Source organism: Parus major, chromosome Z (assembly GCF_001522545.3).
Source record: "Parus major isolate Abel chromosome Z, Parus_major1.1, whole genome shotgun sequence".
NCBI classification, from domain to species: domain Eukaryota; kingdom Metazoa; phylum Chordata; class Aves; order Passeriformes; family Paridae; genus Parus; species Parus major.
The window spans coordinates 43,911,474-43,928,294 of record NC_031799.1 but is presented as its reverse complement, the minus strand read 5'-3'; the positions used below and the strand labels follow the sequence as shown (position 1 = coordinate 43,928,294).

Genomic DNA, 16,821 nt, shown 5'->3' with positions numbered 1-16,821 from the left:
TAATTCTAAAGTGATGGTGTCATGGTTTAACCGTTGCTGGGAATGAATGATCTCACAACTGCTCACTCATTCCACCCTGATTCTCTTGCCAGTGGGAAGAAGAATGGCAAGTAAAAGGTAAACCTTGCAGGTTGACATAATAAAAATCTAATAATTGAAACAAAATAACACAACAACAATAATAGTAGGCTGGAGATAACATAAATATAGAACACTACTAATAATCAATCGAACATAACACTAAATACGCTAATAACCATAATAATAATAGCTAATAATAGTTAATAATAATAATGATAAGGAGAGGGAAAGAGTGGAAAAACCTGCAGAAACAAGCAGGTTGGTCAGAATCTGTGCTCAGTTTGTCCTGCAGCAGTGACTGGGGAGTGCTTTGCTTGGATAAATTGAAAACTGGGTGTTAGTGCTCAGTGTGTTGGTGCTGAAGTAGCCAGTCACACTGTATTTTATCTGCTAAGAACCACTAATTTCAGGTACTATTAGAAAAGAATACTTAAGACATTTATTACATAACTGCATCATTAATAAAAACCAAGCTGTGTATATAATCACTGCAATGAGCAAGTCTTTCATTATCCCTTAGTGTTGAGAAGGAAAAGGTCGTAGAGAATTTTTTTTGTCTTTGATGTAGAATTGGTTTGCTTTGTTTATTTTACTTTTTTTTTCCCATCAAGTTTTATGGGATGCTGGATTCCCCATCACATTTTTATCCTGGTTTTCACCTACTGTCTTTGACAGCTGAGTGTTTGTCCAGTTCACTAATCTTTCATTTTTCATGAAATACATTTTTGTATTCCTAGCAACTAACAAATCCTCACTACTCATATATGTAATCGGGAACTGTAACTCAAATTTTCCAAGGTATTGTCTTCCTGAAGAAATTATTTAGTCCCCAGTGACAGCCACCTTTGCATTGTAACAGTCACCTGTTAATTCTTATTCTAAGGTTTGTATAAAAATTGGCTGTTCTTGTCCATGTGGATCAGAGATCTGGGTTAATATTTAATAAAATTAAAGAACCCTTCACTCTGATTGCATATTTGATGGAAGGTGTGAAGGTGTACTGGACCTAGTGATTGAGCCAAGTGGCTGGGGTTTTTGACTTTACCTCTTTCTTTTCCCCAGAGTCTTGTGTGATAGGATCATAGAATAGTTTCTGTTGCAAGGCATCTTTAAATGTCAAGTAGTCCAAGCCTCTGACTTTGGGTAGGGACGTCTTCAACTAGATCAGATTGTGCAGAGCCTGGCCGAGCCTTACTGGGGATAGGGCATCTACTACTTCTCTGTTCAAGTGTTTCACCATTCTCATCATAGAATAATTCTTCCTTATCTAGTCTGAATCTATGATTTTTTCAATTTAAAACAGTTACTGCTTTTCTGGTTGCTACAGGGCCTGTTAAAAAGTGTGTTTACCTCTGTTTAGGTATTGAAGGGCCCCAGTGAAGTCTCCCCAGAGCTTTCTCTTCTTCTTGGGCTGAACAACCCCAGCTCTCACAGCCTTTTCTCATAGGAAGAAGGCCCTACGCAGGGCCTGCTCCAACAGGTCCATGTCTTCCTTGTACAAACGACCCTAGAGTTGAACATGGTACTAAGAGTGGTGGGGTCCCATGAGAGAGGAGTAGAGGGGGAAAATCATCTCCCTCAACCTGCTGGTCACACATGTTTCTGACTAATGTTCAGCCTCTCACCCACCAGCACCCCCAACTCCTCAGCAGTGCTGCACTCAATCTGTTCATCCCAGCCTGTGTTGATAAATGCCCCAACTCAGATGCAGCACTAGGCCTTGAACTTCTTTAGATTTATGTGTGCCCACAGAATCATGTGCAGGCTCCATACATCAGTTCAAGAAATAGGGAAAAAAACCCCAATAATCATAACAGTGAGCAGGAATTAATATTCAGTCTTGTGGAATTAACAATGAGGACTGTATTGCAAGCACTCAAGAAGTAAGAGCAAACGAGCAGTTCCTGAAGGAAGGGAGAGAAGTCTTGCAGGAGATACATCACAATGCACAGGAGGAGCACTGTTTTAACAGCTGTCACCGAATAGCTGTTTAGAGACACACACACAAAAATTTGCTTCTTTGTCTCCATAGCTCTGTGTCTTGCCACATTCTTCTCATTTGCCACATTCTTATCATTGTCTCCCTTCTAGAAAATGACCTCTTCTTTTTCTAGAGGTGTTTAACACGTTGTAGAACCTGCAGTGATATAGGAGTTTAACTCTGATTGAAAAGCTACATTATGTAAGGTTTTTTGAAGAAAAATTGTTGCTTTTGTATCTCTGAGGGATATGAAAAGCATATAGTTCTTTATTTTTTAAGATTTGTATAAATATTTTGCAGCATAAATTTGACTCAATTGAAATATAAATGCAAAGATATTTATTATAAAAATTAAATGTGTATGAAGACAAAAGTCACAGTAGTTTAAGTCTTTCTTTCTGTTCTTTGATGTCTAACTATGAAAAACATTATTTTCCTCAATGGGAATCTTGCATATGTGTCTGTGGGAGGAAGAAATAGTTTAGATAGGTTACCTCAACCTCAGTGACAGTTGTGACCTTTTTTTCTGTGTGAATTGTTGGGGAAGTATGATAAAATTACATACAAAATAGGAGAAAATGTGCATCTTGCTTTTCTGTGTTTTGGAAATAAGTTTAGTCATCTTTTTTTGACCATCAATGTAGTGGTATCATCTACATACACTTTTATTTAGTCAAGGAAGTGTTTTGTATATCAAGTTGCAAAATAAATTTAAAACACCCTGGTTAGTTTGTACTCTGAAGACATTAATTATGGTGCTGTTGCTTATTTGAAAAGAACATTTAACATGGTCTACTTCTGGAAAACCATAAACATAGTAGTTCTTAAGTGATTTTTTTATTTGGCTCTTGTGCAGCAAAGTGATTTCAATTTTCATTATTTAAACATATAATATGCAAAATTAGAAAAAGAGTTTTCATTGTCTGTGCTTGATAATTTTATCTTTTTAGCATCTTGAACTTCTTCAAGCATAAGCATCCATAATGTCATTGCAGCCCTTTTTGTTGTAGCTGTAAAATATTATTTATTGTTTAATATGTTGCTGAGTTGGGAACTCAGAATTGTCTCTGTATTCCTTCAACAGTGTTAACACAAATCAGAGACTACTGGTAAATTCAATTTTCTGGGAAAACAGCAATTCAGTATTACATCCTGTTATGTTTTCATGCATGGGGTTTTTTCCTCACCCACCCACTCTGATTTTCACCTAGTGTCTTGACAATCTATGATGGCTTCTTGATTTTCTGGAGAAGCAGCTGTAAGGTTTTTTAAGTATCTCAGACCATGCTGTAAGAAAATCTGAAGCAAACTTCTGTCTGTTTTATATGCCACTCTGTAATTTTTTCCTGTGCTGTTGGAACATGGACATCATTCTTTACTAGCAACTGGTCACAGTTGAACTTGATCAGGAAACATCCTCTGAGAGCTCAATTTTTGACTCTTTATGGATATAGTTGGGTTTTTTTTCCCCTAGCTGAACATTAGGCTTTTTCGCCAGAATAAAGGAAAATTCACCTAGGTGCATGTACTCCAAATTAATATTAAATGGCATTGCTAGAGTGCTTACATGACTTATTGTACCTTAGATGACCTAAAGGGCTTATCCCTATTCCAAAGGTATGAGGAGAATTTGGCTATTGTGCACTTGACTTTTTGAGAGCCTTCTTAGAGAAAGAACTTCAAAATTTCCCACTGAAACATGAATTATCTTTTATCATAATACATACATATAAAGGGTATTTATTGGGAAATGGCTAACCACTGTTACTCTTTCAAATGCCACTAAAGCATGAATGGTTGTACATTATGTTCAGAAAAAAAATGATAGATGTATCTAAAGTTGATGTAGTCTGAAGCTGCAAGTGCTTAGTAGACTATATTACCCCTTTTGCATGTGAGTAGTGCTTTCTACAAATAAGCCCTAGCTTCCCCTAAGAGGAGAATAGTAGCAGAGAGCACTAGGCAGATACCCTCCAAATAATACCATAAAAATTATTTTTGAAAACTCATTCACATAATTAAAAAATAATATTACTTTAAAGTAAATTATCAAATAAGTTAAACCAGTTAAAAAGGTTGTCCTGAAGTGGACTGACTCTTCTCACCAGGAGAGCAGGAAGCAAAGAGCTTTGCTGTGGATTGTGATGCTTGTCCTGTGTTAATACAGCAGCATGAGGTATTCAGAATTCTGGTAGTGTATGGATCAATTAAAGTTTAGCAGCATTGTGTTCTACGCTTTCATCTGATAGGGAATAATCAAGTTTGGAATATGCATGTCAGTCTACATTTCATCTTCTCATTGTGGGGAGCTGATGAGCATTCAGTGGGATCAGTGTTCCTTCTAAAAACTGGTTTTCATACTTCTGTTGATAGAGAGAGTGTATTTGGATATATGCACATGAATATATGGAAGTACTTGAATGGAGGCACTGATGACTTTCAGTAAGTAGAAAATGCAGTAGGAGGTTTGTCTTTTGGAGAATGTAATACTGATTTTTGTAGCAGTTTATTGAGAAAATAAGGATACTAAGCTCTGTTCATTTCTTTGATGGCTATTAAATATAAAGTTTTTTAAACCTAACATGTACACTAAATGTCTGAAGTTTATTCTGTTTGCTATTTGGTAGAATTTTTTTCAAACTTTTGAAAGTCCTTGACATGGAAGGAAATGAAGGTAACTTTTTCCTTTCTGCTACAGATCCAAACATTTAATGTTGAGGCACCATGCCAGACCGTGGAAGACTTAACAAGTGGGGTTGTGATGGCCCAGGTTCTTCAAAAAATGTGAGTAATTGTTTACTTAAATACAGATGGATGAATTAAATGCAGAATTTTTTTTTTATCCATACATTTTTATATATTTACGTATGTTTTACTGTGGCAAATATTCCATAAGGATGTGGCTTAGATGTTACTTTAAACTGGAACATGACCAATGATTTTTTTCCTTGTAGTTTATGGATAACTATCTTAAATGAAAAAAAAAAAAAAAAAAAAAGTTTTGTTTTAGAGAAAAGTTTATTCAAGTGTGGACTTACTGGGAAGTAAAGTAAATTAGAACTAAACTTTGATTCACACTTAAAATTGAAATCAGTGTAAGATAATTGGCCCTGATTGTTGTTTAAAACTATAGTCAGTAGTGTTAGAATTAATTTAATATAATAAAACTTCCATGATAAACTGAATGAAACTGTCAGTTCAATTGTTAGCAGTTGAAAGTATTTTTCAGTTTGTTGTCTGTTCATGAGACACCACTGAGATTATGTGAGAGGATAAAGAAGGAGGAGTCATCGGGTTATTTATACACAGGATTGATAAGATCCTACTGAGCCTTCTCTTTTTGAGGCTAAACAAACACAGCTAACTCAGTCTCACCTCATTTGACAGAAACTGCCATCTGTTAATCATCTTAATTGCCCTTTGCTGAATTTCCATGTATGTCCAGTTGTCTCTCTTAGTAGGGAATCTTGGATGCAGCAATTCGGATACGGTTTTAACAGACCTGAGCAATACCTCCCTTGGCCTGCTGGCAGCGATCTTCCCAACAGAGCTCAGGTTGTGGTTGGCCTTCTTTGCTGCAAGGACACATTGCTGTAGCATGTTCCACTTGGTTTCTGCCTAGTTTTTTGTCTGCAAAACTCTTTTCCAACCAGCTGGCCCCCAGTATATACTGGTGAATAAGGTTTTGTTTTTACCTACCTTTTCTGAAATGAGTAAGGTTCCTCATAGCTTCTTTTTCCAGCTTGTCAGATTTCTCCTAAATGGCAGCACAACTATTAGGTGTGTCAAACACTCCTTCCATTTTCACATTATATGAAAAATTGCTCTCTGTCACGTTATCTGGGTCCTTATTAAAGACATTTAATACTATTGACCGCTTGGATATGCTGCTAGTGAACTAATTTCACTGATTTCCAGCCTCTGGCTGGATTTCATGCTTCTGAAACCTTTAAGCCTAGCATTTCCGCCATTTTTCAGCCCACCATGCTATCCTTTTACCCCTCTCATGCTTCATCAGTTCTTCTATGAAGACGTCATTCTGATCAGGCAGTCTATAGCAGGAATCTGTAACAGGGTCACTCATGTTTAACTGCTTAGTCATTCTGACCAGTAATCTCTCAGCTGGCTCATATCCATCCTAAGACAGAGCTCATGCATTCCCTGTGATCTGTTGCAGGAAGGGTGTCTCTCTGTCACTGCCTTCTTAACTTGCTCTTCTTCAATAGCCTGTATATGTTCATGGTAGCAACCTTGGTATGTGAGCCATCCTACCACAATTTCTTGATCCCAGTGAGACTGTGACCTTGTTAACTACATATAGAACTCTGTTTCTTCCTGTTTGTTCTCCATGCTGCATGCTTTAGTGCACAAGTGCCCCACATATGCATCCAGTCTTCCTGATTCCCAAGAACGAAGCTTTCCCCAGTCCTGTATTTATGTGCATATGCTTGGAGTGATCCCATTTTCCCTGTTTTGTTGATTATGGAGTGTCTTTCATTCATATCATTCCTCATCCCTAGTTTTTCAACAGAGTCCACTACTTTGTCACTTAATTTTCGTTTTTCTGTTGTTCCTTGTATAAAACTGTTCTTACCACTTTGGCCAGCCTGTTTGTGAAGATGTGTCTGTCCACCATAGTCTGCTGGATCCCATCTCTTCCAAGCAATCCTTATTTTAAAAAGGATTTAATGGTTGTCAAAACCAAAACTTTGTTGCCAGCAGTATATCCCAGCTGGCTGTTGACCTGTATCAAACCTCCTTCTCACTAACTGGTGCAACAGAGGAGAATACCTCTTGAGCCTTGACCATAGCTTCCAAAGCTACATAATCACACTTGGCACTTCGCAGGTTTCCCTGGCTGTACAGCTTGTGCCTAGGTGGAAGAGCTTTCCTCGTAGTGAGAGAAGGAACTGTCAGTTCACCAGAAGAATGAAAAAGGGGAAACGGGAAATCTCGATCTAGTCAAATATTTCAAAGCAAGACTTTTTGGCATGTGGTTCTGAGATACTGTTTCCAGCTGATAAACTGATATTTTAAAAACAAATATACAATACAAATACTGCATTTCTGTAGCACAATTTTAAAATACATAAAGATCACCTAAACAATTTAGAATTCTTTCTTTGTCTTATGTAATAATTTGAACATGCCAAAATTAGTATTCAGCTATCTTACTTTATGATAATTGTGCTTCACATTTAACATTTATCATAATTATATAATGAACAGACATATTCTCATGCTGAAATTTAGCAATGGTTTTGCTAAATCTTGACTGCATTCCTGTTGAGATAAACTTTGAAGAGCAGCAACAATCTGATCTCAGACTGTAGTCTGATCTTGGCAGGAATGATAACATGAACAATCTCTGAGAGAAAATATTGCTTTTTTTGTTCTTCTTTGTAAAACAGAATAAACAGAAGATAAGTATTATAAGATGTGTAACAGACAATTAGTCTTAATTGATTTTTGAAGTAGAAACCAAGGGTTGTAGAATAGCCAAACATTTTTTCTTTACCTGGACATGAGTTTAGAATATAGGTCAAATACAGGGGATCAGCATTTGTATAGTTTACTAGAAAACTGATCAGGAGCGTGTTGAGAAAGCCATTTAAAATATTCTTTCTTAAGAACAAAACCAAATTCAACACTAGCAGTGAAATCCTCCTTTGATCCTTTGGACAAATGCAACAGGAGGAATACTTTGCTGGGAGTCAGGGCATGTTCAACAGTGTGAAGCAAGCCTAGGTTTTTTTTCTTTTTTCTTTTTATGTCAGCAGCACTGGTTCCCACTCTGTCCCAAGAAATATAGTCATGTAGAAGACAATTTTTGCAGGAACACAGCTGCATGCTTAAGGTTATTTGGAAAACTCATGCAGTGATGCTAAATAGCAAAGAGCAAGCCTGAAAGCACCAGGTCACTGTCTTTAACATGAAAATCTCTCAAAAAATTAATCTTCAAAGGAAAAACATGTTGTTTTGACTACAGACAGAACTTAAATGCCAGTACAATTATTCTATTGAGAAGGATGAACAACTGTTTTTGTTATTTTTATTCCTTGAAAATTGGGTGTTTCTTAGGATGGGTGCTTCCTATTAAAGCACCTATTTTAAGTGTGCATTCATTGAGCCTAATAACAATGGGATGTTAATTAGGTAAAAGAAGGGAGGGGAGAGTTCTGGCAACTTTATGTGCATCAGTATTTTACTCTAGTAAATGAATTAATTTAAAATAAATTTAAAAATTAGTTTAAAAAATAGCTGACAGAGCAGATTAATATATCCAGTAAAGAAGAGCACTGCTGAAAATTTAAAGGTGTTGGAGTGGTCCAGTGATCTGGATAGATTTCCAGATAGGGGAATGAGGATAGCATTTTTTCCAAAAAACTTAGATGTCTGATAGTAAACTCTACCATTTCTATTTTTTTTTTCCTTTCATCTACCTTCATAGGAAGAGTCCACTGGTACTTATGAGGATTGGAGATAGTAGGTCATGATGAAGAATAGTTTTTGAGAGATCCCTAGCTCAGGGAATTAGTTGTTTTAGACATACATAAGACTTGCACACATCAGAACTGTAGGATCTATTGTCAGAAGAGAAGAGGAAGAACATTGCTCATCAGGTGATAAAAAGCAGCTGTGCCTTGTGCCAAGTAGAAGGGGTTAATAGTTTCTTCTATGGTTCTTAATTTCTAGTACATCATCCTCAGTGTTTTTTTGCACTCATAGTAGCAGCCCATTTGTGCCAGGCATCACAAGAAATGTAGCAGAATTTTCTTTAACAAAACTGCTGGGAGAAGCCGTGAGAAGAAAAGGTTACAGAGGAAGTTACTGACACCTTCAGAAGCTTTTTACTGTTAATGTAGTGTGTGATAGCAAATTGAAGTCGTGTTCTAGGTAACCGAACATGAACATTTTGTGTGCAGTCTCAGCTGTTAAAAAACAAGTGTTGCTAAATTCCTGAAGGACATTTTTTTCCTTTGTAGCATTAAACCTTTATATATGAATTTCAGCTTGAAGTTAGACTGAATGTAATTCTCTAGTGCTAACTGTATTATCTTGGAAGAAGAAATTCAGCCAATGCTTTAGCTTATCTTTTGTGTGTTACTCTGTAAGATTCATTGTTCTATTCAGATGTCGTGATCCATTGGACTAGTATTGTTCTCTCTGACTAGCACTGATGTGAAATACAGTAAGATAAAATGCCTCTACACATTCAGTGTTGAAGATTAATTTAAAGGATGTTGTACTCCAGGAGTAAAGGGTAGAAGCAGAAGAAAATGTTTAATTTTTTTATGAATAGACTTTTGGCCTAAAATTGTGTAGCTTGTGCTGGTAGGAGTGCCATAGCTTCCTTCTGAATCACATCCTTTTTTTTGTGTAGCCTGCACTGATACTACTCATGTTTTCACTGTCCACTAATATCCCTAGAATAGCGCCATTTCCTGTTTTATACTACATTTTAAAATTTTCCTTTCATCCCACTCTGGAGATTGTTTAGTACCAGGTGTCCCTCTTGTTTTGATTCTTTCTTCCTCAGTCATACTGGCCCTGCTAAATGTTAGAAATGGTATATATTTTCTTTTGTTGACTGTGTGTTGTGCCCCTCTCAATGAATTATTCATTTGCTATATTATACCTCGCAACACACACTCTATTTTTTGACACATAGAAACACAAAAGTCATGCTTTTGTATATCACTGGGGGAGGGAAATTTTGTAAACACATTTTTTGAAACAGCTTACTGTACCACTGTTAAAATGAGTAATAATCATGAGTTATACTACATGCTCTGTGGGTTGGTTTTCTTCAGAAGAGTATTTCTGTCTCTTGGCATCTGTAATGCGGAGAGATGATTGCTTAAATAAAGGAAAATTTGCATACAAAATAAGATGGAGATGGTATAAATGAGCACTGCTGAAAACATCACATGAAGTGATAAAGCATTAACAACAGCATAAGTATCTTGTGCTCTGAAGAAAAGTCCCAGTTAGCTGCAGTACTACTGAGATAGTAGGCAGCAATCAACTGATACACAAATACCTTTCTAAACCTGAAAGTTATCCAGTTCAAGAGGTTATATAAGTTTGGATCTAGGCTCAGGAACTTACTAATTCAAAATAATTCATTATAGTTCATGCACAAGTCATCTCATGGTAATGAAGATTGTACAGTCAGTTTTCTGATAGTTTAGCTGCCACACATTTTGGTATTTGCTTATGTGATGCTTTTTCAAACACTTTAAGAAGAATGCTGTTGCTTCCAAATGAAATGGCCGAAGGTGGTTGAATAATTCTGAATTTGATTGAATCCTGACCCCCAAAAATATAGTGAAGGGAGACTTGTTTGAAACAAGTACTGTGAATGACCTAACATCTGGAAGCCCCTTTTAAAAAATTTGTTTAGAAATTTTTGTGGAAAAGTTATTTCAGGTTTGATTTCCAGTAGTTTGTTATGCAGAGAGAACATTGCTGTTGGTATTAGTAATGAACTTTAATTAGACTTTTGAAGAAAAAGAAAATTGTAATGGTAGGTGATTTAGGTTAAGGAAAAGGGTAATCATTCTAGATTTGATTCATGTTGATACCCAACTTGTTGCTTTTCCGCTTATTGTATTCCTGGCAAAGCGTTTTTGCAGTGTGCTATTAATTACTGTATAACCTGTATAAAGGTTCTCTAAAAAGAGTTGTTAATGCTGTTTTGACCACTATTACATGATATTGATTTCAACTGGATTGCTTATCAGCTGTTGGACCCTTGGATGCTTCCATGAAGTTTGTATACATACAAATAAAAAAAACAAACGGGATCTGTGGAAGAGGACTACTACACTGAGTTTAGATTTATTTCTCAGAGACCTTCCTCAAGTATGTCTAATGACATATCTAAGGGTTTAGGTACCCTATGACTTTCATCAAGATTGTAAAAGAGTTCCTGGTCCATGTGTTACTTAATTACAGTAGTAGCTGAGAAAAGCTGCTTAGTTTCTGCTGAATTTAAGACTTCCAGAGTGAAGTGAGTTGGATCTAACTCTGAAATCTTTTTACTGTTTCTCAGCTGATGCCCTTAGTAGTGCTGTTATTGTTGAAAACTGGATATGCAATATCAGCTACCCATTCAGTCCAAATATAATTTTGCTGTTTATACTTACCTACGTTGTTTCTGGGAACCATTACTTACCATGAAAGTGGTATGTCAGGAATTGAGATATTCATGACACTGAAGCCTTGAAGCAGCTGAAGATAAGTGGCCAAGTTCAACCCTTAAAATTATAAGGCACAGTCTTTAAGGAAGTCTTGTTGGGTTTTGTTGCTGGGGAAGCTCAGGTCCTACCTGCTTTCTCTCTCAGCTGCATGAATACTTCATAATTGTGAGTCTGTTGTTAAACAAGCTTACTTGTATGTTGGCAATTCCCAGAAGACCCATTTGACAGTCTTTAGGGTGTTTTTTGAACCCCACATCTAAAATGGAATTGGAACTATCATTCTTTTAAATAGTTCATTAGATTATTTTGTTGTGATTTAGTGTAAATTAGGCAAATGAAAGCTTTTTAATTAAGGATTTTTGCAAGAAGGGTTATTTGTTTCTTGTAAAAGTTGAAGGTGAACTTTCTTTATATGTCAGAGACCCTGCATATACTTGAATCAGTCATTCTGAGGCTTGCTTATCTTCTTGTGGCAGAGAGGCCGTAAAAGCTATTTAAAAACATGTATTTAAAAACCAGATGATAGTCTGGATAACATATTGCTTTTTTTATTTTGTAATTTAAGTTTCTGTCATCTATGCTAGAACTGTACCGTTTTTGAATGGAAGCAATTTGTAATCATCAACTTAACTAGTAATTAAAGCTGTTCTTCCAGATATATGTTTGTGGATGCCATGTCAAGGGAAATGAAATATGCTGTAATCTTCACCGGAGTCTGTAACAAAGTGTGTAAAAATAGCAATGAAAATGTGTCAGTAGAGAAACATTGCTGTTTGTGATCTTCCTCCATTGCTGTGTATTGTAGTTGTAATACAGCTTGCAGACCTTGATGCATTGTAAAGACACTGTAGAGAAGATGGAATACAGCATGTGCTGTGCATCAGATGCAAAATATGGCTGCAAAGTTTGGGCTCTAATAAAAGTACTGAAGTAATTGCTGGTTTACAATATATATGATATAGATATTATTTGAATCTCCAGGCATATTCAGAGTTTTTTTTAAGTTTTGCCAAAAGATCTCATGGCATCTTGCCCTTTAAAAAAAAGAGCTCAGTCCAGAATCCTATGTGTAAAAGCCGCAGTGGTAAATCTCATAGTAATCAGTGGCAAGTGCAGCAGTGTAAGTCCAGAAAAGAGAGTACTTCACCTGAAATTGTGGCACAAACTCTTAAGAGCATTTTGCTAACAATAGAAAGGTGGGGTTTTTTCGCTCTGACTGTATTAAGTTTTTATGTTGGATGAAATATGAGCCTTTCTTTATGTTTTCCTCTTCCTTTAAAACCAGTTATATGGAATACATTCTTTCTCCTTAATTCTGATTATAGCGTTCAAAATTCTCTATGATAAAGGGAAAATTTGACTGAACTGAGCAGTAGAAAATGTTAGCCTTTTTAGATGATCTTTGAGCTTGGCAGCAGGAGAGAGAATCTCAGGAGATGACTTAAAGAAGCAGTTTGTGGAAGATGCTTGGAGAAAAATTAATAGGGAGAATTCCATAGCAATAGAAATATACTCTGCAAGCAGTAGAAAAAAGAAAACACACTGTTCTTTTTCTTGATTGCCTTGTCGTAAGTGCAGAAGATAGAAATCTTTGGAGGAAGGGTGTTCACAAAAAGATCTGGGTAGGGTTCCTGTGAAAAGAGATTTTCAAAAACTGATAGTGTTTGGTAGATGAAATAGTGAAGTGTGTTCTTAGTCATAAAAACTTGAGGGATGCTTCCTGGTTCTTCTTGCTGCATTAAGACAGCATATGTATTGTTCAGTTTCAGGCTTTTATTTTAGAAGTTGAATAGTTGTAAGCAGTGTGCAATAGTAGGGATCCATAATATATGGAAAAGTAATAATTTTTAACACTTTTAAGACATGCAAGTAAATATTGCTGCAGCACCAGAGGAGAAATTAAGAAGTAGGACTTAGGAGGGGAAAACTGGCAAAATGCATTCAAAATACAAAGAAGCTTCCTCAGCAACATAAGCTGCTTATGGCACACAAATGAAGCTGTGCTGTCAAGAGGGTGCAAGATCTTAGAAAAGTGAGTACTAACACAATTTTGAATGACTATATTCAGGCAATGTGTCAGATACAAGAGATAGTAATTGAAATGAATTCAAACCTGAGATAGGAGCTTCATGACTAATGTGTACTCACAATTTATGTAACATGTTTTTAATGAAAACACTTTATCTTTCAGAGATCCAGTTTACTTTGATGAAAATTGGCTGAACAGAATCAAAACTGAAGTAGGAGATAATTGGAGGCTGAAGGTATTTGACTTACTTTGCTTGTCTGTGAATCTGTATTTCAGTTCTTTATACATATACAGTATTGTCTAAATATTCTCACATTTCTGGATTAAGATCTTGCTTTATAGACAGTATTTTAAATTTTAGACCATTTGAATTACACTTACTTGTTCTTATGTTGTATTGTCCTGCACAGTTTTAGCAAAGATGTACTGAATTTTTAAAAAGGTTTTAATGATTTAATAGGAAAATAATAAAATAAGTGTTGTGTATCAATTACGTCTTGTTTTTCAAATGTTGAATATTTTCTTTTTTAATGCACACTGTGAAAGTAGCTTTTAAAAAAGCAGCTTTTGTGAGGAGAAATTGTATAAAAATAGAAACATACTAAGAAATATAATTAAAGAAAAATGGTAAAGCTTCCTTTTGCTTTTTCAGGTCTGCAGAGCTACTGAGTTTTAAGGGAAGAAGTCATGTTTTTTCTGTGTTTCTACTCAGCATGGTTTTTAACTGCAGTCTGTTTGCTGGGTCATTTGTATCACTTGGCATTCTAGCACTTCTCTGCAGACCTGAAGGAAATAGAATTTACAAGAACTGTGAATGTGGAACGTTTTGCTTTAGAATCTGAAGAACATACAGTCTCACATGCAGATGTTAGTGTGGTTTTTGGCTAGTTTTGTTCAGAAAACGATCTATGTGCTTTTCTAAATTTTCATTTTCAGCCTGACTAATTTGAGAGAAGAAAATAGTTAAGAATTTACTGTTAGTTCTTGTTTCTTGTAAAACCATCTTGTTCCAGCCACCAAAACCCATTCTTAGCATCTGGGGAAGGACTACAACTGTGAAATGCTCTCGTACTTACAGGCTTGTCTACATCACTTTCTGAATTGCAGGAACACACAGAATGCTGCCTGAGACAAAGATGGAGCACACTACTGTTGTTTATGTTTTAACTTAGCCAGGAAATATATCAGCATGGTTTCTGCTGTTTGGCCAGCTGTGTGAAGTCTGGAATGCTTTAAAATGTTTTGTCTACTAAGGCTGCCAGCAAAAGTGAGGGTACATTGACAAGGATATGTTGATCAGTGAATAAAAGATATGATCTCTGAAAAAGCTTTAGGACTCATTTGGCTTCTTCTCTAGAGTACTTGATATAAATGAACTTCTCAAGTAATTGTATGGAATTGCAAGTGAACAGTTAGATAAAAGGTCTTTTCTGTAAAATATTTTTTGGGTTTTTTTGCTGAGGAATGTTGAAGTCTTGGCTGTTAAATGTGGGGGATAACAAACTGAGAACTGTTCATTATAGGAGCATTTGAGCTGATTGAATGTGGAGCATCAGCTTTTATAACTGTCATACGGAGTTTGAGGAATAAATATTTTATTTTTATGTCTCCCACCAATTTGGCAGATGTAAAAGCTTAGCAGGTGTGAAAGGAAAAAAAAGCTGAGCAATCTAGTAACTTCCTTATGTGACTGAGGTTGGCAAAGCATCAGGTCAAATTTCAGTTTCTTGCTGATGTCATTCCATCTTGTTTTTCAAGTGTCCATGTAAACAAGAACTAAAGACTGTTTTTTTGGTTTGGTTTTTTTGTTTAAGAAATATGTATAATTCAGCTTTTTCTATACATTTTTATAGGCTACTTCCCTTTTAATGAAAAATACTAAAAGGCACAAGTGTGATACTTTAACTCTTGTTTTTTAATCAGGAAAGTAATCCTATACTTTGCCAACTGTTCTTTATATGTAAGCATTATTAATAGTCTAGTTTTCCAAATGTCTATCATCTAATCCTTCATTTAAAGTCTGGCTTGTAGGAACACTTCAGTCTGTGCATTTCTATTCATAGAATTATTCAGCTTGGAAAAGATCAAGTTGACTTTACCAAGTCCACAGTAAACCATGTCCCTAAACTCCACATCTAAACCTTTTCTAAACACCTCCAGGGACAGTAACTCAACTACTTCCCTAGGCAGCCTGTTCCAATGCTTGATAACTCCTTTGATGAAAAAATTTTTCATAATATCCAATTTTAGCTTCCCCTGGTGGAACTTGAGGCCATTTCCTCTTGACCTTTCACTCGCTAACTAAGAGAAGAGATTGACCCTTAACTCACTACAACCTGCTTTTAGAAGTGTATTCATTACTAGATTTAAGATGTGCGCATCATACTTGTATGACTGTAGAAATAGATCTTTTACTTCATACTGTAAGTGCCATGAGAAGTAATAATTGTATTATCTCAAATGTTGTGGTAATGAACTGCATTATTTTCTTGTTGCTAAACACGGTCATTATTTGCCTCTGATGCCATCTGGTATAACAGTCACCACTTGCTGATACCAAATCAAGCTCTTGGTATCATGAACCACATAAAGGAGGGCTGGTAGAGATTATTGTAAGTCTTGTACAGCCCACCTAACCACTGCTCATAGAAGTATTCAGAAAATTATAGAATCATAGAGTTGTTAAAGTTGGGAAACACCTTTGAGTTCACCTGTCACCTTGGCACCACCACTGTGGTCACCACAACCCATTATTTCACCAAGTGCCATATCTGCACATTTTTTGAACAGTTCCATGAATGATGACTCTACCATTCTGTTAGGCAGTCTGTTCTAATGCTTTACAACCCCTTCTGTGAAAATCATATACCTAATATTTAACCTAAAACTTACATGGTGCCACTTGAGGCCATTTCTTCTTGTCCTGTCCCTTCTTACCTGGAATACCTGGAAGAAGGTAATGAGTGATGTGATCGTTAATTTTAAATTGTGTGTTGTCCTGTATGGAGAAAAATCAAGTCGGTTTCTTTTGTTTTGCTTTGACTTTTTTTGTTTGTTTGTTTTGTTTGGTTTTTTGTTTTGTATTGGTTTGGTTTTTTTGGAGGGGGTCAGGGAAGGCATGGGTTTGGTTAGTTTGTTTTTTTTTGCATTTCAGTTTCTGATAACTGCAATGTTTTTGCTGTTGCTGTACTATTAAAAAAACCCAAACTCACAGAGATATTTTTTAAATTCTTAGTTTCAGGGCAGGTTGCCAGGCTTGAGAAATTGAGCAATGCACAGGAAAGAAAAAGGGAAATGCTAAAACTTGGGGAGTTTGGGAGCTTGCAAAGTAGGAATCATTCAGCATGCATTCTGGTTCTTAAAGCTGACTAGATCTTTGTCTACTATATTTATTAGAGAAATGTTATTTCTCCAGGGTTAAAATATCATGCTCATAGCATACATGGGTACATATATATGTACATACATTTGTACATATGTATGTACATGTTTGCACATAGTATGTGTTTTCCCTTGGGCAACAC

At 36.0% G+C, this 16,821-nt stretch overlaps 1 protein-coding gene and 1 long non-coding RNA gene across 7 annotated transcripts in view; one reads left to right on the top strand and one right to left on the bottom strand.

The window, feature by feature from the left end:
* HOOK3 (hook microtubule tethering protein 3) overlaps positions 1-16,821 on the top strand; it is a 93,180-nt gene that overhangs the window by 9,062 nt on the left and 67,297 nt on the right. For 5 of the 6 annotated variants that reach the window (XM_015652583.3, XM_033520251.1, XM_015652580.3 and 2 more), the window contains exons 2-3: positions 4,761-4,846; positions 13,460-13,532. In XM_015652583.3, coding sequence (XP_015508069.1) covers positions 4,761-4,846; positions 13,460-13,532 — 159 coding nt within the window. Of the gene's footprint in view, positions 1-4,760; positions 4,847-13,459; positions 13,533-16,821 lie in introns of those variants that run through there. The other variant, XM_015652584.2, reaches the window with a different exon arrangement.
* Positions 307-6,235, bottom strand: LOC117245585. The gene is made up of 3 exons (XR_004500391.1): positions 5,762-6,235; positions 5,438-5,637; positions 307-2,218 (listed from the first exon to the last, which is right to left on the bottom strand). It is a non-coding gene; the product is annotated as an uncharacterized LOC117245585 (long non-coding RNA).